Source organism: Argentina silus (assembly GCF_951799395.1).
Source record: "Argentina silus genome assembly, chromosome: 13".
In the NCBI taxonomy this organism is placed as follows: domain Eukaryota; kingdom Metazoa; phylum Chordata; class Actinopteri; order Argentiniformes; family Argentinidae; genus Argentina; species Argentina silus.
Window position 1 is genome coordinate 13,863,951 of NC_139667.1, and position 27,281 is coordinate 13,891,231.

The window sequence follows — 27,281 nt, forward strand, 5'->3', positions numbered from 1 at the left end:
GAGGTACAGGTAGGGTAGATATTGACGGTACAGTAATTATATGGATTATAGCGCCCCCTATCATACAGCCGCAGTGCTGACAGCCCGTGAATAAGGAATACAGTACGACGCTGCGTAGCCTCGTGATGCATACGACGGAGAGCCAACTCGGTTCCCTCGACGGCTCTCCATTTCGCTCGAATTTGTGTATTGCGTTACCGTCCACTTTGACCTTTCCGTCTCGATAAGAAGATATGGGACTGAAGTAGAGTTTTCCTTAGGTTCGCTTGTTCCTTTAGGCACCGTTTAGTTTGATCGACCATCGCTTTCTTCTCGTCAACAGCTGAAAGACGGTGAGTGTTTATCCGCTGACGGTGGGTGTTGTAAGCCGAGCTACCGACGGTTTCCTACGTGCGGTGACTGACAGAAGTGCTGGGGCCTTAGGCTCTCATGGAACTTCAGCGTCGCGGTCTACATTTTGGTGTTCGGGCCATGTAGCTTTAATTGGTAGCTAGCTACTTTGTGATAAACATATTTAGAAGGACATATTAGTATTTTTCCAACCAAGGATATTTCATGTCGATAGTGCTCAAGGAGTATGCCAATTGTGTTGTTGTTTTTAGTCAGCTAGAATAGCAAGTTGGCTATAATCTTGCCATCTTGTTACTGCTAGATAGATATCCAGTTAGCTAATCTGACTATGGAGCTAACGTTTGTTAGCTAGGTGGCTATCTATTTATCCATAGCTAAATATAGCCAGATATAAATGTAAATCTTGCTAGTCTAGCTAACAGTTATTCCTAAAACCCACATTAGTTGACGAGCCATTTGCCGTGGTAGGCACATATGGTACTGTTGGATAAAAAGCTAGCTAGCTAACTTACTACCTTGTCTTGCTTGGGCCTTATCTGTTGCTAGTCAATATAGCTAACTTGTTTTGTAAGACTGTAAGACTCGCCAATTAACTTGTCACAACAACAGTTTCGACATTTGCAAGCTAGCTAGCAGGTTCTCTTGTCTCGAAGCCAGAAATTAAATGTCAAATTGTCTTAACATAGCTAGCTAACAATAATTGTGGGCCTATTAGTCAGTCTTTTATTTGCAAATTAACTGTCAGGCCTTTTACATATTACTCTAAGATATCTGTCTGTTTGACTTTCTTAGGCCTAGGCTATATGTTATGTTTCTGTACTGTGTTGATGGAATATGAACGCTACGGAAGCTCTCAAAGACATATCGTACACCCAAAGGAGGTGTCATTAAATAGTGTTTACTCTGTAAAAATTCAGTCTGTTACCATCAGACACAGCAAAATAAACAAGAAACTTGCTGCCTCAGATCCACAGCCCAGTAATTTCACTACGGAGGTGGCTTGAGAACAATGCATTTTCCCAGTGGTTTTGAAATTACACATTTGGATACTTTGTTCTGTACCATAAGCCCATGGTAAAATAGATGTGAAATCCTGTAAAATAGCTAAAAGAGCAGTTGTGTGTGTGTGTTGAGTCAATGCCTGTCTTAGGCCGGAGTTGTCGAAACCCTCAATGCTCCCTGGCAATTTGTGATTAATCTGTTGATAATAGGATCGACCTTACAAAGCCTGTTTATAGCCATCCAGGCTCGAACAAAGGACACAGTTCTGTGGGTTCACATTAATAATCAATTTAGGCTACAGAGCTTTCCCCTTGAACCTCACCTGAAACCATTTGATCTGTTGTGTTGTGGATCTCTGTGTTGCTACCTGGAGAACAGGTTTTAACTGCCAGGTTTTAAGTCTCCATTGGTTGTGTGTGGTATTACCAATTATATTTTTTCTGCAGTTACATATGAACTAGGCTTTAAACTATTGTTGCTCTGACTTGCCCAACATAATCCATTTGGGGCTGTTTCCCAGATTCTGAACTGAACATGGTCTTTAGTCTTGGACTAGGCTTAATCTGGGTCTCGGAAACAGCCTCCATGCTCTGGTTTCCCAGACACAGATTAATACTAATCCTATACTAAAAAGTGGAAATTAATGGAGACTTTCAATTGAAGGTGTGTTTAATCTAGGACTAGGCTTAACCTGGGTCTGGGAATCCACCCCGAGCAGTTACTCATACTTAACTCGTATGTTTTCTCCCCATTCTCTCTTTCCCCCCTCTCCTCACCCTAGTTGACTACATGACACAGAAGAAGAGGTCTGAGTAGTGATTTGCCTTGTCCACCAGTAGTTCCACCTCCCGGCGGATGCGTCCCCAGCTCAGTGGACAGTGATTGGGCGTAGTGCCAGTCGGACCGGGACGGCAGCGGGGGTTCAGCATAGGGAGTGTATCCCTAGCGGAGGGCGAGGGCGACCATGGCGGACGTGGACCCAGACACCCTGCTAGAATGGCTCCAAATGGGCCAGGGGGACGAGAGGGACATGCAGCTCATCGCTCTGGAGCAGCTCTGCATGCTGCTACTCATGTCTGACAACGTCGACCGCTGCTTTGAGACGTGAGTCTGAGTCACTGCTGTCAACGTCCAGAAACAACATCTAGTCGAGCCCTCACATCCTATCCACTTGTAGATCTGAAAGGATTGGATCGGTATAAGCAAGACAGTAGATGGCCCTGCCTTGCCCTCTGATGGGGTCAGGTGGAATTTATTTTACATTGCTTATTCCTGTCCAACCTGGGGGTTGATTTGAGACTTTGGGAAAATAGGCAGCTGATGAATGACAAAGCAATCTTTATCTGATGAGTCACAGATAACTGCTTGTATTTATCTATCATCTTCCGCCTGGTTCCGCCCATGCGGCCTATTATCTGCTGTTGGATTAAATGTTAGAAGATTGAGCATAAATCTGTGTTTGTTCCCATTTCCCTTCCCTTTGCTGATGCATGCTGTGCATAACTTGGCAGTCTTTTTCTGGAATGATTGAAGTAAGCTGCAACAACTGATATGACCAACTTCACTGACCCACCCTTGTTCCACGGCTTTTCCCCTAGATGTCCCCCGCGCACCTTCCTCCCAGCACTGTGTAAGATCTTCCTGGATGAGAGCGCCCCAGACAACGTGCTGGAGGTGACTGCCCGTGCCATCACCTACTACCTGGATGTGTCGGCAGAGTGCACCCGCAGGATCGTAGGCGTGGACGGGGCTATCAAGGCCCTCTGCAACAGGCTGGTGGTGGTGGAGCTCAACAACAGGACCAGCAGAGACCTGGCTGAACAGTGTGTCAAGGTACACTACCACTGTTGTTTTTATTTGGTTAAAATTCACCTTTATTTAACCAGGTAAGATCCTTCAGAGGGTGACCTGGCAAGAAAGAAACCAGGAAGAAATAGCAGGTTGTGCTTTTTATTTACTCATCCATGTTAGTCTCATTGAGATCTGTTTTAGAGGAGAAAGAAGCTTGCTTTTATTCAAATTTGCTACCTTCATATGCAAGTTACCAGCCGAGCTTTTAGGCAAATTAGCTTTGTGCTGTTGTAACATTGTCAATATAGGCCCAGACACAGCAAAGTCGGACAGGAAACACCAAACAGAAGTACATGATTGAACAGTTTAATTCATAAACACTTGTTATTTATGCACAGAATTGTGTTGAACTGTTGTAAAGTTTTATCGTATGGTTAATGTTGGTTTGTTTGTTGTGATCAGGTGCTGGAGCTGATCTGTACCAGGGAGTCCGGGGCAGTGTTTGAGGCTGGAGGTCTGAACTGTGTCCTGAGCTTCATCAGAGACAGCGGCCATCTTGTTCACAAGGACACACTCCACTCAGCCATGTCGGTGGTGTCTCGCCTCTGCAGCAAGATGGAGCCTCAGGACTCCTCCCTAGAGACCTGCGTAGAGTCCCTCTCCAGCCTGCTCAAACACGAAGATCACCAGGTAAGAAGACTAACAGTCTGCATCAATAGACCTGGATGGACTGCCAATTATTTGAGGTGCACTTGACCTGGTTTGCTTGGCACATCAGATGGGTGGGGTTTCCTCTTTTTGTGTGTGACTATTGTATTGGTACTGTTGTGCCAGACAAGTTATATCAAGCTAGAAAATAATCGAGTGCTATTTTGACCTAGGTCTGGTAATCAATACATGGATTGTAGCTTGGTTATATTGTCATTGATCTAAATCCGTTGACCCTGCTCTCCCAGGTGTCTGACGGTGCTCTGCGCTGCTTCGCCTCCCTTGCGGACCGTTTCACCCGCCGAGGGGTGGACCCGGCGCCCCTGGCCAAACACGGCCTCACGGAGGAGCTGCTGTCCCGCATGGCAGCCGCAGGTGGGACCGTCTCTGGCCCCTCCTCCACCTGTAAGCCCGGCCGCACCTCCACAGGCGCCGCCCCCACCGCTGCCGACTCCAAACTCAGCAACCAGGTGTCCACCATCGTCAGTCTGCTGTCCACGCTCTGCAGGGGATCCCCTCTTGTCACACATGTAAGGACAATAACCCTTTTATTAAACCTTGATTTTGGTCCTCCGCTTTCTACAGAAATCAGTGAGGAGTGAATTCATCATTTGTGTAAAGGGTGATGTCTTGGGATCTTGAGCTCTGTAATTAATTTAGTAGATACATTTTGCTCTCATTTTGGTATTCAGCTTAATTCAGAAATGAATACATCTTGATTTGACTACAATATAGCAGCAAATCAAGCTGCATTCATTCCCAGGAAAACGAGAGATGACCAAGAATGTAATGATATTTACATAAATGTAAACAATGGATGGAGCCCATTTACATTTCGTACACTCTTCAAGTGAAGAGACCAAGTGTTTGAACAAGCAGCATAGTAGAGGTAATAGATCCAGACAAGGAGAATAATCCAGCATAATCCAGAATAAACAGCAGCCCCCCCCCCCTCCTCCTCTAGGACCTGCTGCGTTCAGCGCTGCCTGACTCCATGGAGAGCGCCCTGCAGGGTGACGAACGCTGCGTCCTGGACACCATGCGTCTGGTGGACCTCCTCCTGGTCCTCCTCTTCGAGGGCCGCAAGGCCCTGCCCAAATCCACCGCCGGCTCCACGGGCCGCATCCCGGGCCTTCGGCGCCTCGACAGCTCCGGGGAGCGCTCCCACCGACAGCTCATCGACTGTATCCGTAGCAAAGACACGGACGCACTCATCGATGCCATAGACACCGGAGGTGGGGGACGATGCATGCTCTGAATTAATAAAAGAGAAGGATGCAGGCCTACTGCATTAGAGAATAATGTGTTTATTTGTAGAACTGGACTCATAGCAGCAGCCATGTTTATTGCCTCAGGCTACCTCTCTTGTCTGATACTCTATATATGCCTTGTCATGCCAGTCTGCTTCCTAGGCAGCCTGTCCAATCTTGGTATACTGGTGTGTTTTCTTTTCTGTTTAGTGTTTTATTTCCACTGTATTATCTCCGTATCTCGTGGCGAATCAGCTGGTGTTTTGTGCCGTCTAACGGGTTGAAACGCCTCCTTTGTCTTGTAGCTTTTGAAGTGAATTTCATGGATGATGTGGGACAGACTCTTCTGAACTGGGCCTCAGCATTTGGAACACAGGAAATGGTAAGATGTGATTATTTTTAGCTTTCAATACTCAATCTCCCTCCCTCCCGAGCGATTGTGTTCAGCCTTGCAGCGACATGATTAGCCAATACATAATGTGGTGATTATACATAGGGAAATAATGGGTCATTGTGGCAGTGGTATTAAGGCTAGCATCTCCTCCTCCCTCTGTTGTGAACAAGGCTGCTGAAACACAGAATGGCCTCGCTGCTCAAGGTTATGCCAATAGGTGTCCATAGCAACAAGCCACATACAGATACAGACACACACACACAGACAGGCAGGCAGAGAGACACACACACACACACACAAACGTGGGTATCATCTGCTCTAATGCAAAGAGACTAGAGAGGTGTATGAGAGAGCAGAATCATTAAGTTAGTCACCTCAAGTTTATGAACATTCAGTTATAGCTAATGATTTTCTGATTCATAAAGAAGACTCAATTTGAATGGGTAGCAGTGAGGATCGAGTTAGTCCCACCCTATTTTACATTTCAAGCCTGTCTTTCATAAAAACCTGAATATGAAAGTATTTCCGAGTAGTTATGAAAGTTAGCAAGTGAACTCATTGATTTTTGTGACATACCCCATGTAACGGCTGTTCTGTCACCTCAGGCTAGAGCAGAGGTAAGTCAGGTTTAGATTTAAACACACCTGTTTTGACTTGACTGTTTTCTCTCTCTCTCTCTCTCTCTCTCTCTCGTGATGACTGTTCCAGGTGGAGTTCCTATGTGAAAGAGGTGCTGATGTCAATAGAGGCCAGAGGTCCTCCTCCCTCCACTACGCTGCCTGCTTCGGCCGACCTCAAGTAGCAAAGGTACCAAACGTTCTCTCTCTCTCTCTCTCTCTCTCTCTCTCTCTCTCTCTCTCCCCCCTCATGGGAAATATTTTGTACAGCGCTGACACTGTAACAGTTCATCTCAAATACACATATTTCTTCCCCCATTGTTTTCAAATACACTTTAAACACAGACTAAACCTTAGGCCCAGTATTTCCAAACATTCTAGATCAGAATGATCCATATTCTTTTTTGCAAAGTTTTGAAATACTGCGCACTGATGATGATGATGATGATGAAGTGCTGGTGCTCTTTTCAGAAGTTATTAAGACAACATAACTTTGTTAACATGGACATTCACATATGAAACCTTTGTGTGTGTCCGTAGACTCTGCTCCGTCATGGAGCGAATCCTGACCTCAGAGACGAAGATGGGAAGACTCCTCTGGACAAAGCCAGGGAGAGAGGACACAGCGAGGTGGTCGCTATCCTACAGTCTCCTGGTGAGTTTCAGTCAGTCTTTTCATCTCTGAATAGTGTGATTATGTGGGTGTATTTTCGTATGTCTGATTATGTTATTAAAATGAAGTGAATCAGGTTTTAGCCTGTCAAGTCAACAGAATAGTCTGTGAAAGACCTTGATTATTATAACATGGTTCCCATGGGTTTTAAAAGTCATTGAAAGTTCTTGAGTTTGATGTTTCAGAAAGTGGTGGGAACCTTGTTTCTATGATGTTGATGCTATGTACCAGAGAAGGAACCCCCAGGTGGTGAGTGTTGGCCTGCTGTGTTCCCTAGGAGACTGGATGTGCCCCGTGAACAAGGGAGACGACAAGAAGAAGAAGGACGTGAACAAGGAGGAGGAGGAGGGGAGTGAACCCAAGGGAGACCCAGAGATGGCTCCCATCTACCTGAAGAGGCTGCTACCTGTATTTGCACAAACCTTTCAGCAAACCATGCTGCCTTCTATTCGGTAAGCACAACTTACACAGCAACCAAAACCTTCTATCCCTTAACAACGCAACCGCTTTGGGTGTCTAGAAAGGAACTATATAAATGCAATCAGTTCTCATTATTAAAACAATTCTACCTTCTAATTAGGCAATTACAACTTACAAAACCTTCTCCCCCTGACAATGACAATGTAAGCGATTGATGCAATCAATTATAGTTATTATTATTATTATTAAAACAATGCTGCCTTCTGTTCGGTAAAACCCATACTTTCAGTCGATCCTCTCTGAGCTTCAGTTGACCCAGTGCCTAGCACATTGTATGCAGTTTCCAAAATATGACTGAATTAGTATTCATCAGAAGACCAAGAGGAAGTTGCAAATGACATGGACATGCTCTTGTTTTGTGTCGTACAAAATGACACAGTGCCGTTGCAGAACGGGCAATGTGCCTTCAAGGGCCTTATTTCATTTAACTTTCCCAGTTCATTTCCTGGTTTCACTGAGGTAGACCGTATGACTTCCTCTCCACTGCTCCTCCCTCCTACACAGAAACTACATTTTGCAGTAATAGTCATCAGGGCCCAGTATTCAAGAAGTTTAATCTAGATCAGAATGATCCAGATTCTTTTTTTTCTATCCAGGATCAGGTAGATTTGGAGTAGTATAAGGGAAATCAGCCAGCTCGATCTGATCCTGGTAGAAAAAAACTAAATCTAGATCATTCTGATCTAGATTCAATGTTTTGAAATCTTGGGCCCTGGTGACTAACTTCCCATCTGTGTCTGTCCCCCCCCCCCCCCAGGAAAGCCAGCCTGGCTCTGATCAGGAAGATGGTCCACTACAGCGGTGAGGTGCTGCTGAAGGAGGTGTGTGACTCTGACGCTGGTCACAACCTGCCTACCGTGCTGGTGGAGATCACTGCTACAGTCCTGGACCAGGAGGTTAGTACAGACACACACACACACACACACACACACACCATCTAGTAGACAATAGCTTATCTATAGTGTGTGTGTCTCCCCCTCCCAGGATGATGACGACGGCCACCTGCTAGCGCTGCAGATCATCAGAGACCTGGTGGACAAGGGCGGGGACGTGTTCCTCGACCAGCTGGCCAGGCTGGGGGTCATCAACAAGGTGTCCACTCTGGCCGGACCCACCTCAGACGACGAGAACGAAGAGGAGTCCAAACCTGAGAAGGTCAATAATGATCTGGGAAATGATGATAGAAAAGCAGTTGCTCGATTGTTTGCACGATTTTGCCCTGAATTGAAACAGTATGATTCATATTCCTTGTTTAAACACAAAATTCTTAGTTTTCAGGATACCAAACTCATAGATAATTACAAAACAATGCTTCAGGAGCAACATGTTACAGACTAGATCTAATCTTGATCTCTTTCCCCTTGCAGCAGGAGGATGAGCCTCAGGAGGATGCCAAAGAGGTGCAGCAGGGCAAGCCGTACCACTGGAGGGACTGGTCCATCATCCGGGGCAGAGACTGCCTGTACATCTGGAGCGACGCGGCCGCCCTGGAGCTCTCCAACGGCTCCAACGGCTGGTTCCGCTTCATACTGGACGGCAAGCTGGCCACCATGTACTCCAGTGGTAGTCCTGAGGGAGGCTCCGATAGCTCAGGTAGGCTGACATGCTCGCACACACACACACACTAGCTGGCTAGCTACCATATGGCACTCTCGAGGTAGGATCGGAAGGACGACTAGATACACACAGACATTTCATGCATTGTTATTGATGGTGAATAACAGAGTTAGGTTGTCATACTAAGCATCTCCGCTGACAATACTGTCTCCTGTGTTTGTGACCCTCCAGAGAGCCGTAGTGAGTTTCTGGAGAAGCTCCAGCGTGCTCGTAGCCAGGTGAAGCCTGTGACAGCCAGCCAGCCCATCCTGTCGTCCCTGGGCCCTACCAAGCTGACGGTGGGGAACTGGTCCCTCACCTGTCTGAAGGAGGGGGAGATTGCCATACACAACTCTGACGGTCAGCAGGCCACCATCTTGAAGGAAGACCTGCCGGGCTTTGTGTTCGAGTCCAACAGAGGCACCAAGCACTCGTTCACAGCTGAGACCTCCCTCGGTAAATTCGGTTCATCTTGACTCATGTAATCTTTGTTTTGATTAGATTAGATTAGATTATGGTCTGTTGCACATAAATGAGTTTTGTCTCACATGCTCCATCAAGATAAAAGGTACATAAAACACACTGACACATTAACACCCTCAACATATTAAAAACGCAAGGCACCCAAACACACAGGCACAAAACGCATTCATATTATGTCCATATGCAGCCAAGTCATTGAGCTCACTAGTTGTTTTACAGCAACTAGTTAGTTAAAGCTAGTTTTTAGGTAATTGCCTTGTCATCCTTCTCATGGTTTCCGCCTCCGTCCTGTGGTCTAGGTTCTGAGTTTGTGACTGGCTGGACTGGAAAGAGAGGAAGGAAGCTGAAATCCAAATTGGAGAAAACTAAACAAAAGGTGGATGTTTTGTTTTTGTTCTCTGACGACCTCTTGAGTTCCACTTCTCGTATGACGTATCAGAGTTTCACAGTAATGAGAGAGAGGGAGCATTACACATTTTCCCCAAGTAGCCGTTTCTCTGTTATGACTTACGTTTCACACAACCACATGTATTTCTAGTTATTACTCAGCAATTTATTTAGTACCCTTCACACAACCAAAGTACTTAATCAATGCTCATAATAGAGCGGTCCCAGTAACCCTAGAGCATGTCTCCTCTCCCCTCTCTCCTATCCTCTCGCCTCCCCTCCCCCCCCAGGTGAAGACCATGGCCAGGGACCTGTATGACGACCACTTCAAGGCGGTAGAGAGCATGCCCAGAGGAGTGGTGGTCACCCTGAGGAACATCGCCACACAGCTGGAGTCTGCCTGGGAACTGCACACCAACAGACAGGTAACAGACCATTATTATTATTATTATTATTACTACTACTACTACTACTACTACTGCACACCAACAGACAGGTATGGTGGAGTAGGGACACATATGGAAGCATTTACACTGACCTAGTTTCACAAGTTTATTACACATGCTAATTCCTAGTCCCCTGGTCCCAGACACTTAGAGTAGATCTGAGAGAATGTTCTAGGTTTTATCTCACTGTTCTGTTTGGTGTGTCCCAGTGTATCGAAGGAGAGAACACGTGGAGAGACCTGATGAAGACGGCTCTGGAAAACTTGATCGTGGTTCTCAAGGACGAGAACACAATCTCCCCCTACGAGATGTGCAGCAGTGGCCTCGTCCAAGCACTTTTTACTGTCCTTAATAGTGTACGTTATTATCCCATTTTCCTTTTGAGTTTTTCCCTTTTCTTTGTCGACTCAAGTCTCTAAGCGGCTAACTCACTGTTTTCTCTTTTTGTCTTCCAGAGTGTGGAACTTGACATGAAGCATGATTGTAAGCCATTGATGGAGAGGATAAATGTATTTAAAACAGCTTTCAGTGAAAACGAAGACGATGAAAGGTACTAGCTATAATCCGATATCACAACTCTCATACATATTGATCTGTGCAGTGTAGACGGTGTCTCAGTCACTGACCCTCCCCTGTGTCTCTCCTCTGCAGCCGACCAGCCGTTGCCTTAATCCGTAAGCTACTAGCAGTCCTGGAGTCTATAGAACGGCTCCCCCTGCACCTGTATGACACCCCGGGATCTACCTACAACCTGCAGGTACATCTCCCCTCCACAACTAATGTTCTTTACAGTAATGACTATGAGCACAGTAATCAGTTCTGGTTCAGCAAAACTCATGTCAATATTTGGTTTGTATGTGTGCATCTGTGCGTGTTTCTAGATTCTGACAAGGCGGTTGCGTTTCCGCCTGGAACGAGCCCCTGGTGAGACGGCCCTGATTGACCGTACGGGCCGCATGCTGAAGATGGAACCCCTGGCCACTGTGGAGTCACTGGAGCAATACCTCCTTAAGATGGTGAGATCTTACCCTGCCTTTCTCAGATCACTTCTGGGCGGGATTTTCCCGAAAGCTTCGTAGACTTTTAAGTCAAGATGACCTTTGTGCTATGAGGTTTTCGGCATACTCACCCCAGATGTGTAATAGTGTAGTAGTAGTCGTTTTATTACTGCTTCACAGTCATGGACCAATTTACACACATATAAACAACATTTATGATGTTCTATAAAACTATAATATAGGCGAGTACAAAGTTAAAAACAAGAAAGCTCAAGTGCAACAATGTTTTTGCAGTCGATCGGGGATGTATTTGGTGGCTTTTAAATGTCGAAGGGAAAAGGCATTTTTGAACATTTCACTAGTCTAATTTCATCCATTCTACTCTCCCGGTCTAGCTTGTTCCTAAACTCCTCCCGTCTCCCCCCAGGTGGCGAAGCAGTGGTACGACTTTGACAGGGCCTCGTTCATCTTCGTCAGGAAGCTGCGTGAGGGCCAGACCTTCACCTTCAGACACCAGCATGACTTTGATGAGAACGGCATTGTCTACTGGATCGGCACCAATGCCAAGTAAGACGCCATTTTGTTGTTGGAAGAAGTTTGCTGAAAATACAAGATTTGGGGAATTTTTGCCACTTAACTAGGCTATTGCTGACCAACACAGACCATTTGAGTTAATTTCCTTTTTTCCACATCACCTGGTTACTTACTAATGCATTTTGTTGTGTTTAAAGTCACATGAAAATACAAGCTTTTTATTTTCCACCTAACTAGGCTTTTGTTCACCAACACTAAGTGACACTGTTGTCATGAAGGAAACAGATCTCTGAAAATACAAGTTTATTAGATTTTTACACTTAACTAAGCTGTTGTTGACTAAACTAGACAGTTTGTAAGTGCATTTTGGTCTTTCAGCAACCCCCAGGTTAGTTTTGCGTTCAAGCGCCACGGTCCATAGATATCCATTGACCTGATGCTAACGTGCGACTCCTCCGTCCCTCTAGGACTGCCTATGAATGGGTCAACCCTGCCGCCTACGGCCTGGTGGTCGTGACATCATCCGAAGGGCGGAACCTCCCCTACGGGCGTCTGGAGGACATCCTGAGCAGGGATAGCTCCGCCCTCAACTGCCACACCAACGATGACAAGAACGCATGGTTCGCCATCGACCTGGGCCTATGGGTGATCCCCTCTGCCTACACACTACGCCATGCCCGGGGCTACGGACGCTCCGCCCTGAGGAACTGGGTGTTCCAGGTGTCGAAGGACGGCCAGAACTGGATGACCCTGTACACACACGTGGATGACTGCAGCCTCAACGAGCCTGGGTAAGGCTTAGGGATACATAGCCTCGTTGGGACTTGATTGGCTTTGGTCAATATGAGTCTGAACCTCTCAACTTAGTAGTCCAAGTAGTCACATGTCAAGATGAGTCCTCTTCCTGGTGTGTAAATGTAGCTTTTTGCTGCCTGGAAATGATTGGTAGGGAGCCATTCTTTGACTCTAATCCTTTAATTAATTACTATTTAATCTAATTACTTTCTTCTTCTATAGATTAGAGTCAAAGTAATGGCTCCCTACCAAACATTTTCAGGACGCAAAAGATCTCTTTGTGATAGATTATATCGTAACAGACAAGACAACGTCTTGACAAAGTCAGTGTGTGTGTGTCACTGTGTTTTCATTCTGTGACTCTGTGTGCTGTGTAGGTCTACGGCCACCTGGCCTCTGGACCCGTCCAAGGAGGAGAAGCAGGGCTGGAGACACATCCGCATCAAACAGATGGGCAAGAACGCCAGCGGCCAGACCCACTACCTGTCTCTGTCTGGGCTGGAGATCTACGGCACCGTCAGCGGAGTTTGTGAGGACCAGCTAGGTAAGAACACCCATCACTATTGTTAACAGGGCATGATCCAAAGGCACACACTTCCCTTTATGCTTTTAGAATCTCTTAAAAAAAACAAACAGACAATGTATTTGTATCCGCTTTAGCTCTGGTATACTTTAGAATGACTGTCTTGTTCACTTGGTGGTATTTAATATTATTGACAAATATAGATCCGGGCAACATGCAGTTAGATCCTCAAATTCAGTTTTAGTACACATGAATCGATGTGTAGACAGTCCTCATGACTCCATCCCCATCTCTCTACCTGTGTGTCCAGGTAAAGCAGTGAAGGAGGCCGAGGCCAACCTGCGCCGGCAGAGGCGTCTGTTCCGCTCCCAGGTGATGAAGTACATCGTCCCTGGGGCGCGCGTGGTCCGAGGCATCGACTGGAAGTGGAGGGACCAGGATGGAAACCCTGCTGGGGAGGGCACCGTGACCGGGGAGGCCCACAATGGTGAGACCTGCTGCCCACATAACCATAGACCTCACTCCCCTGTGTATGGGGTGCTGAACACAAGAAAGCATTTTGTTTAGAATTAAGAAACGAGAAATGTATTTTCAGGTGCTTAAAGTACTGGGGTGAGTTTCGCCAAAAGCTTGGTTAGCCATAAGATCACCTTTTTTGTTCATTGCCTTCAATGGCGCTAAGATGATGTGAGTGCTAGGATGCTCTTGGGAAACTCACCCCTGGTTTGTTGATGCATGTGTAAGTCCTAAAGCAAGACACAATGCAGAGCTTTACCAGGGAATCCCCCTTGGCTACCCTCACACTATCATTATCATGTATTATAGAGAGTGTCATCTAGGTGGGGAGTGTTTGGGTTAGGATCACATTTCCTCCCAAAGCCTCTGAGCTGCAGGAGAGAAAGGCCTTTCCCAGGATTATTTCCATGAGAGTTTGCTCAAACTAGTAACAATGGAGTCATTGATCCAAACAAATTGTGAACATCAAGCGCATTTAAATGATTCGAGGAGCCTTTTAGTATGAATGTATATCCTTTTGACTAACTCTTGTAGAAAAGCATCCCTTTTTTATTTTTCTAAGGGTGGGGGGGAGGGGGTTGGTGATCATGTCTGTGCTAATATATGTGGTCTCCTGGTCCTTAAACCCAATCAAAGCCACTGTCTGGAGAAGACATTGTAGTAGAGGTGGTTTGTGGGTACTACCTCTCTAAATTTCCAAACGGGCGGGGCGACTGGCCTGCTATCAGCTTCTCTCAAACCTTCTCTTCACTATCTAACTCCTCACATTGTATCAACCAGGGGAGGCTGGTGGAGGTAGGAATCGGAGGACGGGCTCATTGTAATGCATGGAATGGAATGAGGAATAGTATCAAACGTGTTTCATACCATTCTTCATTCCATTCCATGCATTACACGTGTTTGATACTATTGCTTATTCCGTTCCATGCATTACAATGAGCCTGTCCTCCGATTTCTACCTCCACCAGCCTCCCTTGATATGAACGGTAGATTATAACCAAGAGCACTTCATATAGATGGGCTAAGCACTGCCCCTAGATCCATAGGAATGGAATGAATAGAATGGAACTCCTATTCAAATCAGCATTCTGAATTCTATTTCTTTCTTTCTTACTTAAATCAGTCTCAGGGGTGGGGGTTTGAGTCAACGCTAGTGTAAAACTGCATTATGTGGTGCTCTCTCTCCCACACCCCCACCCCGCATGATCAAATACAAGATCCCTGAAAAGCTCAAAAAGATCGACCTATGAATGCCAACGTCTTCTAAAATCGCTCTTTCATCATCCTCTATACTTGACGAATCCTACCAACTGTCCCCCCCCCCCCCTCCTCCTCCTCCATACCTCTCTGTTGTTATTACTTTGCAATGTCGAGGTGCCCTTCCCCTCCCCCTCTCCCTCTCCCCCCCCTCCTCCCCTGCCCTCCCCCCAACCCCCAGCTAACAGGTAACCTCTTCATATTTGTACCAGCATCTCCTCTCCTCTTCTCCTCTGCCTTGCTGTGTAAACCTCTGGGCAGCCTTGTTGTTGTATTAGTGTGTTTATTAAAACAAGCCTTTTGACTAATTGTCTCCATCAATCAGCTAAATGCATGTTGATGTCACAATTTGCCAGCACTGAATGGACTCCATTGCAAGTGTATTTATATTTATATATTTTTACACATTGACAGAACTATATTATATTCTTCAGTTCCTTACTTTTCTCCAAGTGGCTTTGAGCTTTGCATTTGCCAAATATTCTACTTTGCTTTTTTGTCATTTTCTGTAACTCATGTTTTTCTATCTCATTGCTTCACCTGGACCAGAGTGATAGTTCGTATAGTTAAGATGTTTGGCACAAATATCTCTATTTGACTTTTATTATTGACGTGACTACTAAAGAACAGTTTCGGCATAGTTACATAAAATGTTTCAAGCTCTATGTGGTCTATCTGGGACCAGACTGTATCTGTCCGACCTGTAGCCAGGTCTGGGACCAGACTATCTATCATACCTGTAGCCAGTGGTGTTCTCCCCCTCTTATCTGGTCCAGTGTCAGGCTGAGCTGCTGTCTTTGACTATGCTGCCGTCTCTGCTCTCTGCTGGGTCTCTCACACACACCGTTCATATCCTCTTTCCAGGCTGGATTGATGTCACCTGGGATGCTGGTGGCTCAAACTCTTACCGTATGGGTGCTGAAGGGAAGTTTGACCTCAAGCTTGCTCCAGGGTACGACCCTGAGTCTGCGCCGTCACCCAAACCTGTCTCATCCACTGTTTCAGGCCCCGCAGCGCAGTCCTGGAGCAGCCTGGTGAAAAATAACTGTCCGGACAAAGGCGGCTCCTCCTCCTCTACGGCGGGGGCGGGCGGTGGGGCCAGCTCCTCCAGCAGGAAGGGCAGTAGCAGCTCCGTGTGTAGTGTGGCCAGCAGCAGCGATATCAGTCTGGGCTCCACCAAGGTGGAGCGGAGGGCAGAGGGTCTGCTGGTGGAGCAGGGGGGGGTTCTGGGGATCGGTGGTCTCGGCAGCATCGGAACCCCCGGGGCTGAGGGACAAGAGCCAATTGTGGTGCTCTCCTCTGCCGAGGCGGGGTCCGCCTCTAGCACCAGCACGCTAACCGCTGACGAGGAAAGGAAAGCCGGGGCGGACAGCGCCCTGCGGCAGGCTTCGGCCGACGCCGCGGCCATCTCCATGGGACTGGTCAGCGTGAGCTCGCCTGACGTCAGCTCTGTCTCAGAGTCCTCCAGTAAGGAGGCCGTATCCCAGAGGCCTCTCTGTTCGGCTGCCAGCGCCCGTCTCTCCGTTAGCTCGCTGCTGGCAGCCGGGGCGCCCATGAGCTCCAGCGCCAGCGTGCCCAACCTGTCCTCACGCGAGGCCAGCCTGATGGAGTCGTTTGTGCGGCGGGCGCCCAACATGTCACGTACCAACGCCACCAACAACATGAACCTGAGCCGCAGCAGCAGCGACAACAACACCAACACGCTGGGACGCAACGTCATGAGCACCGCCAGTGAGTATCATGCTGCTACTGTAGCAGAGGGGGGTTCAGTGGATGCCTTAGGCTTGAGCTCAGCGGGCTATCAGACAGCGAGTGTATTGCTGCTGGCCTGCTACTACATGTTAGAGGTACCCCTTTTCTAGGCTTTAGTTCAGAGGGCTATTACAGTCTTGATCAGAGCTCAAACCCACTTAGTGTCTTTAGGAACACCCCTTTCCCTCTGTCTGCAACCCCGCAGCCTGCAGCCATCAGGGCACATAAGAGACCACAACCCAGCTAGCTCACTGCATTATGTTTAAATAGCCTAACTGCACAAAAGGATATGTATTTTCACCGTACACTGAAAGTAGACATGATTGTTATTCTAAGTCTTGGCCACCACAGTGAATGTTATAGAGAATCGTCGCTCACCTAGCCATGTTGAATTACTGCTGAATTACTGCTGACCTTGCTTTGTGTTGCTGATTTGTTTTATTTGCTCTAACATTTTGTTGAGCTAGTGATGAGAGGCATTTCACAGTCTATAAGTTATTGGCATGTACCAGTTTTCTGGTTGATGTGAGTGTGAATTGATGGAACAGTTGGTGCTTCATATTGACACTAAAGGAGATCTCTGTGAACTGAAACCTTACCTCCCCTCAGAAGCTGCTTTGACATGAGGTTGAATGTGACAAGCGAAGCATGAGTAGTGGTTTGGTAGTGGAGCACGCTCTCAAGAGTTGTTGTAACAGTAGTGTTTATTAATACCAGCTTCTCCTCAGTTTGCCTCGTAGGTCACTAACGGCATTTCTATGGTTTTTATGTGTTTGTTTGCAGCTTCTCCTCTCATGGGTGCGCAGAGCTTTCCTAACCTCACCACCACTGGTACAACCTCCACTGTTACCATGTCCACATCCATAGTAACCAGCAGCAATAACGTAGCCACGGCAACCACAGGGTTGTCTGTGGGCCAGTTGCTTAGCAACACCCTGACGACCAGCCTGACTTCCACGTCTAGCGAGAGCGACACAGGTCAGGAGGCAGAGTTCTCCCTCTATGGTAGGATATGACACGGTTCAGTACACGTCAGGGGAGGCTGGTGGAGGTGGAAATCGGAGGATGGGCTCATTGTTATGCATGGAATGGAATGAGGAATGGTATTTGATACCATTCCTCATTCCATTCCATGTATTACAATGGGCCCATCCTCCGATTTCTACCTCCACCAGCCTCCGCTGATGCACATCATCTACACCTCCTCCTCCTCCTCTGCTTCAACTACTATTAACACATACCTGCCTAACACTTGACATACTAGTAGCCTTAGGTATTTGGCTAAAACTTCCTGAATTCCAGGCTGACCCCTAATCTCTACCACGACTGTTGATCTGATATGAGCTGGTGGAGGCAAAAATCATAGGACAGTCTCATTGTAATGCATGGAACGGAATGAGGAATGGTATGTGTTTGATTCCATTCCATGCATTACAATGAGCCTGTCCTATGATTTTTGCCTCCACTAGCTTCCTCTGATGTAAGCAACATGGTGATATGTCCCGTTATACGTCTCCAATCATCTCACATCTACAGCTTTACTCAGAGAGTAACTAGCGGTCGGTTTGGAATTCAGCCACTTAATTACATCCTGAAGTCGATCCGAGTTGTTTTTCTCACTGACTCGTTTCCTTCCCCTGCAGACTTCCTGGATAGCTGTCGTGCTAACACGCTATTGGCTGAGTTAGACGATGAGGAGGATCTCCCTGAGCCTGACGATGATGATGATGAGAATGAAGATGACAATCAGGAAGACCAGGAGTATGAGGAAGTTCTGGTACGGTCCAGGGTTAACCTTGGTTTCCACATACATTTTAATAGGGTAAAAGCTGTTGCACTTTCTCTTCCTCGCATATATGTGTATGTATATGTTGATTGCATGCAACCCCCCCTCTTTAAGTTGCTTGAAAATCCCCCCCTCCTTTTGTTTTTAAGTTGGTCTAGTCCTTTCTGTGATTTGTGACACGCTTGATATGTGTTTGTGGTTTTTTGTTTCTCCTGAAAACCTTAGGAATCTGTGTTTCCTGTTGGTAACACTTCATTTGGGTAGTTCCCTTATTGATTGTTCATAGATGTTCAACTAACTCCATTGACTCTAGTCATGGCCTTAACGCTAACAAAATACATTCTAGCCAGGCCTCAACTCTTACACAAAATTATTCCTCATCAAGTTGATCATTTGTCGATTAGAGTTTGAACATCTGGGCACAGTGTTTCAAAACTTTTCATGTGGATCAGAATGATCAGATCTATCTGGCTGATTTCCACTATACTACTCAAAATCTGCCAGATAGATCTCATCCTGGATGGCATCATGGATCATTCTGATCTAGATTAAATGTTTTGAAATACTGGGGCCAGGAGACCATCTACAGGGGCCTATCCATATGAAGTGGGACCTCTCTCTATTTCATGTTTCATTGTTATTTATACTACCCTGGCCCAGTCTTCAGAGCAGTAACAGTGTGTGTGTGTGTGTGTGTTTTATCAGGAGGAGGAGGAGTATGAAACCAAAGGAGGAAGGCGTAGAACCTGGGACGATGACTTTGTCCTCAAACGCCAGTTCTCTGCTCTCGTCCCGGCCTTCGACCCCAGACCTGGTCGGACCAACGTCCAGCAGACCACTGACCTGGAGATACCTCCACCAGGTACACACTCACAGAGAGGTACATACGGACACACACATGCGCACGCACACACACACACGCTATGGAGATGGTATTTGCCTCATTATATAGCTCTGAATGAAGAGCACTGCTTTTAGCAGTTGACTTCATTGTGCATAACATGATGTGAAATGGCACCGGACCAACTATTCTTCTGCACATTATTAAACTCTGCCTTAGTGCCTTTATGTAAATCACAGGGGTCAATGGTAAATGTCCTTATCATTTCATCCTGTCTTTATCCCTGGCAGGTACCCCTCGTTCTGAAGTCCAGGAGGAGGTAGAGTGTGCCCCCTCCCCCCACCTGGCCCTCATCCTCAAAGTAGCAGGGCTGGGAACCACAAGGGAAGTTGAACTACCTCTGTCCAACTACAAGTCCACCATCTTCTATTACGTACAGAAGCTCCTGCAGCTCTCCTGCAGCGGGAGCATCAAATCAGATAAACTCCGCCGCATCTGGGAACCCACTTACACGTAAGGATGGGGCTCTGCTTTCTGTTTGTTTTGTTTTTTTGTTTTTCATGCTACTTTGTTTGTAGTCTATGGAAAATGTTTCATTTTTAACACATTGTTCCTTTCTGTTTTTGCAGGATAATGTACAGAGAATTGAAGGATTCGGACAAGGAGAAGGAAAGCGGAAAAATGGTAATTGCCACATTTCCCCTCCCCTCTTCTCTCCCCTGCCCATTCAATCTTGGCTGTGAATTTTCTGTGGCTGTTTCAAATGTGTAGCTTAAATGCTGCTCCTGGATAGCTACCTAGCCAGATAGCCAGAGCTCTGCTCACTAACCCTTTAAACAAACCAAGGAGACATGACTGTGAAACAGCAACACTAGTCTAGTAGTCTATACCTACCTGTAGCCTTAACTGCACAAGGACCCCTAGTGGTGACTTTACTGTAATGCATGTTTCTATACTGCGTGTGCGAGTTGAGACGTTATACAAGCAGGAAAGACCAACATTTGGTTCTTCCTGTTGTAGGGTTGCTGGTCTGTAGAGCATGTGGAACGTTACCTTGGCACAGATGAGTTACCAAAGAATGACTTGATTACCTTCATGCAGAAGAATGCAGACTCCTCTTTCCTGCGCCTCTGGAAATTAACCGGCACTAATAAAAGTATTAGGAAAAACAGAAATTGTTCTCAGCTCATAGCTGCATACAAGGTATAGAACAACAGCACTGGATGATATTATTATATCTATTATCTCTATATCTATATATTACTTTGTTTCTTTCCTTTTCACTTTTTTTTTAATTTTATTTTTTTTAATTTTTGTATATATCGTTTCTCCTTCTTCTTCTTGCTTGTCACATGTGTAGCCCACCTGTTACGACAGTTTGTTGTCGCTGTTCTCTTTAACCTTAATGGCTTGTGGCTGCTCTGTTCTCTGTCCTCAACGCATTTCTGTTCCGTAGACGTCATTGTTCCTTTGTCCTGCTTCATTGTCTTTGTCATATATGGACATAACAACAATAATAATAATAACAACCATGTGAATGCCAGTAAGTGAATGTGACAGTAGCCATGGTGTGTCCTAGTCCAGTTCTGCAGTGTCCACCCCCAGTGTTCTAGCCAGTTAACCTCAGGTATCTGTGATGGAGGAGAGAGCAGAGGATCTACCCCTCTCACCTGGCCCCTCTATGCTTGCAGGAGTTCAGTGAGCAGGGTTGCAGGGGGTCTGGTGGTCTGAGCCCTGGGTCGCTGGGGGCCATCCAGAGCTGTGACATCCTGAGTGAAGCCAAGGAACAGGCCCAGGCAAAGGCCGGCTCCAGTCAGAGCGCCTGCGGGGTGGAGGACGTCCTTCAGCTGCTACGCATCCTCTTCATCATCGGAGGGGACCCCCACTCTGGACGCACACTACAGGAAGGTATGTCACCCTAATGCTTCCTCCCTCCTAAAAGGTTTTGGGTCCTTGGAACCTGTCTAAAAGACGTCCTAGGACAATGATCCAGTAGTCATTGGGTAGAGAATACATTACAAGAGATTGTGCATGCTTATTTTCTGATCTTCAAACATTTCAGGTGTTTGCATAGGGCGAGACGGTTATACGTAACAAATGGAAATCTATAAAACAACACCCCTCACTTTGGGGAACGCTGCAGGGTCATACCACTGATGCCATGCAAAAATACCCCAAACTTATCCTCACCGTTCTCTTAAACCTGGCACTAATGTTGTTTTATCATTAGCCTGTCACTGAGAACATATTTGAACAAAATCATTGTACACCGTCGGCAAACTGCCGCCACAGATGCAGAAAATATTACCACACACTAACAACTTTTACGATAGACTGGTAGCATTATTAGCCAGCTAGCATCTGCTGATTGATGTAGAAGTAACTTAAGTGTCATTCAGTTGATTGGTGAAGATCACACGTAAATATATTAAGCACGAAATTCCTACGAGAATGAAAATCCTGTTACGATCCAAAAAAGTGTTTTATAAACGTAACTACTGCGTGACTTCAGGTTGCTATGGAAGTGTCCCAATGTTTTCCCCCAATGTTTCCCCAAGTTCGGGGATTTTCGAGAAGGTACCTGGATCACATTGAATTGCCATCCCGTCCTATAGAAAGGTCAACTGTAGCGTTGTGATATGACTCATGTTAATCCACCTGCTGTGCTGTTGCCCAGATGTGGATGACCTCCAGTTCAATGCTTCTCCTGAAGAATTCACCAGCAAGAAGGTCACCACCAAGATCCTACAACAGATAGAGGTGAACACATTAGGATTGGTTTAGTATGATTGCAGTGTATACAACACAGGACATAGACATGCATTACATACAGACATTAAAGGGGAAATCTGGGATTCAAACAATTACACATTTTGTTTTGAAGACAGCTGAAGGATGTGGCTAGAAAACATGGCACTCTCAAATTCATAGACAGCTACAGATGCAAAGACTGACAATTGCATAGTTTACTAACAATGGAGTAAAACAAGCTTATATTTTGGGCTCTCATGGGGTAAGTCAGTTGATCTCAGCTCATGAGTAATTTAGAAGTTATGTTCTTCTAAATGAATGGCATTGATTCTTGAAATCCAAAAATGTTTGTACCAATGACAAATTGCCCCTTTAAGGGCCATAGTAAACATTGTGATTTTAAGAGTGGAACCTCTAACCATGTGTTCTTCCCCTCCCCTCCCACTATAGGAGCCCCTGGCCCTGGCTAGTGGAGCTCTGCCAGACTGGTGTGAACAGCTGACCAGCAAGTGTCCTTTCCTCATTCCCTTCGAGACCAGACAACTGTACTTTACCTGCACTGCATTTGGGGCCTCCAGGTAATGGCAAATATCACTCAGTGGAGGCTGGCAGGGGAGGCTGGCGGTGTTTTGATTGCATTCCATGCATTACAATGAGCCCATCCTCTGATTTCTACCTCCACCAGCCTCCCCTGATATCACTGTAGTGTGTCATTTGAGACACACCCAGCCAGTTAGATCTGATGCTGGACATTGGTCTGTGAGAGTTGGATCAGTTTTGGCTTAATTGGCCATCACAAGGAAAATTGTGTTTCTTGACTTTCCTAAAGCTAGCACCAGGCTTCTCAAGAGCGAGAACATCCTCGACACTGTCCATCTGTGCTGGTGTGTCCTGACTGTGTGTGTTTGCGTGCGTGTGTGTGTGTGTGTGTGTGTGTGTGTGTGTATGTGTTGTCCTGCAGAGCGATAGTCTGGCTCCAGAACCGCCGGGAGGCCACCATGGAGCGCTCGCGGCCTTCCACCACAGTGCGGAGGGACGACCCTGGGGAGTTCAGGGTGGGCCGGCTCAAACATGAGAGGGTCAAGGTGCCCCGCGGGGAGACCATGATGGAGTGGGCAGAGAGCGTCATGCAGATCCACGCTGACAGGAAGTCTGTTCTGGAGGTAAAATGCCACGCCAGGCTGCAGGGAGTTGCTGACATGGTTTTGATAGTCCAGACAGTGATGATACCAACCTTGCACATTCATGGTACTGGTATAGGCGTCAGTCATCTTAGAGACTAGTAATGTGTTTGTACAGTTTGGACTGGCGTAGCATTCATGATATGCTTATCCTTTGTCATGCTGTGCGTGAAGTCTTCTCCTCTGGTTATGAGTATTGTGTGTATGTCTCTCCTACCCTGGAGCTCTGTCATAGTTATGAGGGGTCATAGTGACTCACTATTGCGTGTGTGTGTCTCTCCAGGTTGAGTTCCAGGGAGAGGAGGGGACAGGGCTAGGTCCTACCCTGGAGTTCTACGCCCTGGTAGCAGCAGAGTTCCAGAGGACCTCCCTTGGCATCTGGCTCTGTGACGATGACTTCCCAGATGATGAGTCTAGACAGGCAAGTCATGCTGCACTGACACACAGAGAAAACATGGAGATAGGTGATGGGGGGGGGGGAAGAAGAGAGAGAAATACTGGAATACAATTCACACTTGGAAACAGTTAGACCAATGATATTTGGAATGTTACAATTTACACTCACATGAGAGAGTTGACACAACTCACACACACACTATTGAAACCTCAATTGACCTTGTGCCATTCACAAATCAATATCCTTAATGACACATGCCTACATGTTCATGCTTATGAAATGTCACCTTACTTACTGTGTGTGTGTGTGTGTGTGTGTGTGTGTGTGTGTGTGTGTGTGTGTGTGTGTGTGTGTGTGTGTGTGTGTGTGTGTGTGTGTGTGTGTGTGTGTGTGTGTGTGTGTCCAGGTGGATCTGGGTGGTGGTCTGAAGCCTCCTGGCTACTACGTCCAGCGTTCTTGCGGCCTGTTCCCTGCTCCTTTCCCTCAGGACAGCGACGAGCTCGAACGCCTCACCAAACTCTTCCTCTTCCTGGGTGTATTCCTCGCCAAGTGCATCCAGGACAATCGATTGGTCGACCTGCCCATCTCCCGCCCCTTCTTTAAACTCCTCTGCATGGGCGACATCAAAAGCAACATGAGCAAGCTGCTCTACCAATCACGCGTTCCCGTTGCCCACCATGGCCCTGCCTACCTCTACGACCCCGACCGCCACTTCTTCTCCAGCGAGATCCAATCAGAAGCCTCGACGGAGGAGAGCCAGGACACGTACTCTGTAGGCAGCTTTGACGAGGACTCCAAGTCTGAGTTTATCCTGGACCCCCCCAAGCCCAAGCCCCCTGCCTGGTACCATGGGCTGCTGACCTGGGAGGACTTTGAGCTGGTCAACCCCCACAGAGCTCGCTTCCTGAAGGAGGTGAAGGAGCTGGCGGTAAAGAGGCGGCAGATCCTGGGGAACAAGAGCCTGTCGGAGGATGAGAAGAACACCAGGCTGCAGGACCTCGTGTTGAGGAACCCTATGGGCTCCGGACCCCCCCTCTGCGTAGAAGACCTGGGGTGAGATTCCAACCCTACTCTGAACCTCTTAGATGTATATACCATCAGAGGATTGATAAAGTAGTACTCTATCCATGCATCCGTCTGTCTGTCTCCATCTATCCATCTCTCTTTTCCCACCTTGCTTTCTTTTTTCCTTCCTTCTATGGAAGTGTTTAATTCTGAACTGATCTATCTATGACTAACATTGACCCTCTGTCTCCCCCAGGTTGAACTTCCAGTTCTGTCCTTCGTCCAAAGTGCACGGCTTTTCAGCTGTCGACCTGAAGTCAAATGGAGAGGATGAGGTAGGTGGACATCAACATTTCTGATTCCTACAACGTTACTACAGAGGTCTAGAGCTGAGTGTTTCCCTCTGAGTGTATTAGGTGAGGTGCAGGGGAGGCTGGTGGAGGTAGAAATCAATGAGCCCGTCCTCTGACTTCCACCTCCACCAGCCTCCCCTGGAGTGTTCCCCTCTGAGTGTATGAGATCTCTGACTCTGTCTCTGTCCTCCTCTCCCTCCCTGTCCAGATGGTAACCATGGAGAATGCTGAGGAGTATGTGGAGCTCATGTTTGACTTCTGCATGCACACTGGCATCCAGAAACAGATGGAGGCTTTCAGAGGTAAGACTGAGGAGATGCCACATTCAAGGTCAACTTTATTGATACCCCACATACAGTAGCAGTCCATGTCATAAACACACATGAATGTCTTCGATTCCATCTCTAAGCATTTAATTTCTGTACTCGGTAGGCACAAAATCCTTTTCTTTTATTTGCACACTCAATTTTGAATGGAATGAATGAATATATCAGTAGCTATTTGATTAAGAATTATACTGTATTAATCCAGATACCACAATACAGTCTGGCTCATACATCCTTCACTATACTGAATCACCTAAATGACTGATAACTGTAACGTCTGAATCACACCAAAATGACTCAACGTGTTAATCTTCATCTCCAGAGGGCTTTAACCGGGTGTTCCCCATGGAGAAGCTGAGCTCCTTCAGCCACAAGGAAGTCCAGATGATCCTGTGTGGAAACCAGTCTCCTTCCTGGACCTCTGAGGACGTCGTCAACTACACAGAGCCCAAGCTGGGATACACTAGAGACAGGTACAGTGGTCGCCTACAAGGGGAGGCTGGTGGAGGTAGAAATCGGGAGGACAGGCTCATTGTAATGCATGGAATGGTGTGAGGAATGGTATCAAACGTGTGAAGTGCCTTGTTCCCTTGTGTTTAACCCTGTTCTCTCCTCTCCTCTCTCTCTCCAGTCCTGGGTTCCTGCGCTTCGTCAGGGTCCTGTGTGGCATGTCGTCAGACGAGAGGAAAGCCTTCCTCCAGTTCACCACAGGCTGTTCCACTCTGCCCCCTGGTGGCCTCGCCAACCTGCACCCACGCCTCACCATCGTCCGCAAGGTAAGACTCAGTCTAGGAATATGACTTTACATCACTTTTTACACTTCTTTGTTCCAAAAAAGTATATTTTAGTGTTATTATAGTAAGTATAATGGGTATCTATAATGGCTATTTATAATACTCTGTCTGCCTCCAACCTTGTGTATGCCTTACTTCAGTGTGAGATTCCAAAGTAATAACCCACCTTTACCTTAACCTGTTCTGTTCTAGGTGGACGCGACAGACTCCAGCTACCCGTCTGTCAACACCTGTGTGCACTACCTGAAGCTGCCAGAGTACTCCTCTGAAGACATCATGAGAGAGCGCCTCCTAGCGGCCACCATGGAAAAGGGCTTTCACCTCAACTGAGCATGCTCCGTCTGCCCCCTCTCCCTGCCCCTCTGTTTGACTGACCAACCGACCAACCAACCAACCATCGCCCCCTACTGGTGAAACAAGCCTGTCGTGTTTTGTTGCAGATAAAGAAACCAAGCTGTGCTCTCTGATGAAATGAACCCCCAACCTCCCTTTACCCCCCCCCCCCCACCTCCCCTGTTAAATGTAAGGAAAAGAGTCCCACTTTGACTCAACTAGCTACTGATAGACAGAAAAGGGGCACCCCCCTCCCTACCCACCCCACTGGTTACAGCTCCCTCTCGTCCCCCCTCCCAGGGCACTCTACTGCTTCAAGGGCTTGAGCGACTGGAAGCCAGGGCAGCAGTTTCCTCATCTCCCGACAGTGTTTACTTACTCTCTCGCTCTCTCTCAAACATACTCTGGCTGTGAGCATCCGTGTGTAAAGTTCTCTGTAGTTTTTTGGATTTCCAGACACCATAATTCTCTCCATATCGTTGATCCCTCGCTACCCCCAGCGTGGGGACATACAGCATAAAGCACCTGCTTGTCTAGAGCTTACTGTAGAGTGTTTGGCATTTTTCCTTACCAGGTTTTTAAGTTTTACTAGTGCCTGCCATTGTTTGGATATTAGGATTTCTTTTGTTCCTCTTTTCCTTTGACTTAATCTTACAGCATACAATCATGCACATGCTTATTATTTTTTCTTTTGTTTCCTTTTCATTTTGCTTTCGTTACTGTGTGAGTATGTTTTTGATTGTCCATTGCCCAGCTATAAGGATCAAAGTCCCAGAGTGCATTTGTGTAATTTTACAATAAAGCTATAGAGACAAAAAAAAAAAAACACTGGTTCTGTGTGCAAGGCACATTTAAAAAAAGAAAAAAAGCAAGCTATGCTTTCCCTTGTATTTTCTTTGTATATTATAAACATTTATTTAACTCAAGTTGCAGTTTGAAGTAAACAGATATTTTCAAATGT

At 46.7% G+C, this 27,281-nt stretch overlaps 1 protein-coding gene across 13 annotated transcripts; it reads left to right on the forward strand.

Moving 5' to 3' along the window:
* The first annotated feature begins 140 nt into the window (after positions 1–140).
* On the forward strand, positions 141–27,146 carry hectd1 (HECT domain containing 1). Of its 13 annotated transcripts, none has more exons than XM_083683038.1 (42): positions 141–332; positions 2,135–2,457; positions 2,952–3,186; positions 3,607–3,834; positions 4,101–4,382; positions 4,817–5,087; positions 5,408–5,484; positions 6,205–6,303; positions 6,654–6,768; positions 7,064–7,238; positions 8,024–8,162; positions 8,251–8,421; positions 8,634–8,859; positions 9,055–9,318; positions 9,645–9,721; positions 10,023–10,157; positions 10,388–10,534; positions 10,634–10,728; positions 10,830–10,935; positions 11,060–11,194; positions 11,604–11,743; positions 12,178–12,501; positions 12,883–13,049; positions 13,339–13,515; positions 15,666–16,532; positions 17,337–17,558; positions 18,197–18,375; positions 19,045–19,219; positions 19,471–19,693; positions 19,810–19,864; positions 20,201–20,383; positions 20,872–21,088; positions 21,858–21,940; positions 22,382–22,509; positions 22,893–23,094; positions 23,396–23,533; positions 23,916–24,562; positions 24,771–24,849; positions 25,076–25,169; positions 25,516–25,666; positions 25,825–25,969; positions 26,180–27,146. In XM_083683038.1, exons 2-42 carry the CDS (start codon positions 2,318–2,320, stop codon positions 26,315–26,317), a joined length of 7,851 nt encoding a protein of 2,616 aa, XP_083539164.1. In that variant the 5' UTR covers positions 141–332; positions 2,135–2,317; the 3' UTR covers positions 26,318–27,146. The 13 variants fall into 13 exon arrangements, with proteins under 13 accessions (XP_083539164.1, XP_083539170.1, XP_083539172.1 ...); XM_083683044.1 differs by having other exon boundaries at positions 19,045–19,201; XM_083683046.1 differs by having other exon boundaries at positions 18,197–18,330.
* The last annotated feature ends 135 nt before the right edge of the window (positions 27,147–27,281 follow it).

Bases quoted from the DNA above. Each gene is read 5' to 3' on its own strand.
- hectd1 (XM_083683038.1), top strand. From the start codon at position 2,318: ATGGCGGACGTGGACCCAGACACCCTGCTAGAATGGCTCCAAATGGGC. The intron at 8,422-8,633 runs GTCAATAATGAT...TTCCCCTTGCAG, and splicing joins AGGAGTCCAAACCTGAGAAG to CAGGAGGATGAGCCTCAGGA. The intron at 22,510-22,892 runs GTAATGGCAAAT...GTTGTCCTGCAG, and splicing joins ACTGCATTTGGGGCCTCCAG to AGCGATAGTCTGGCTCCAGA.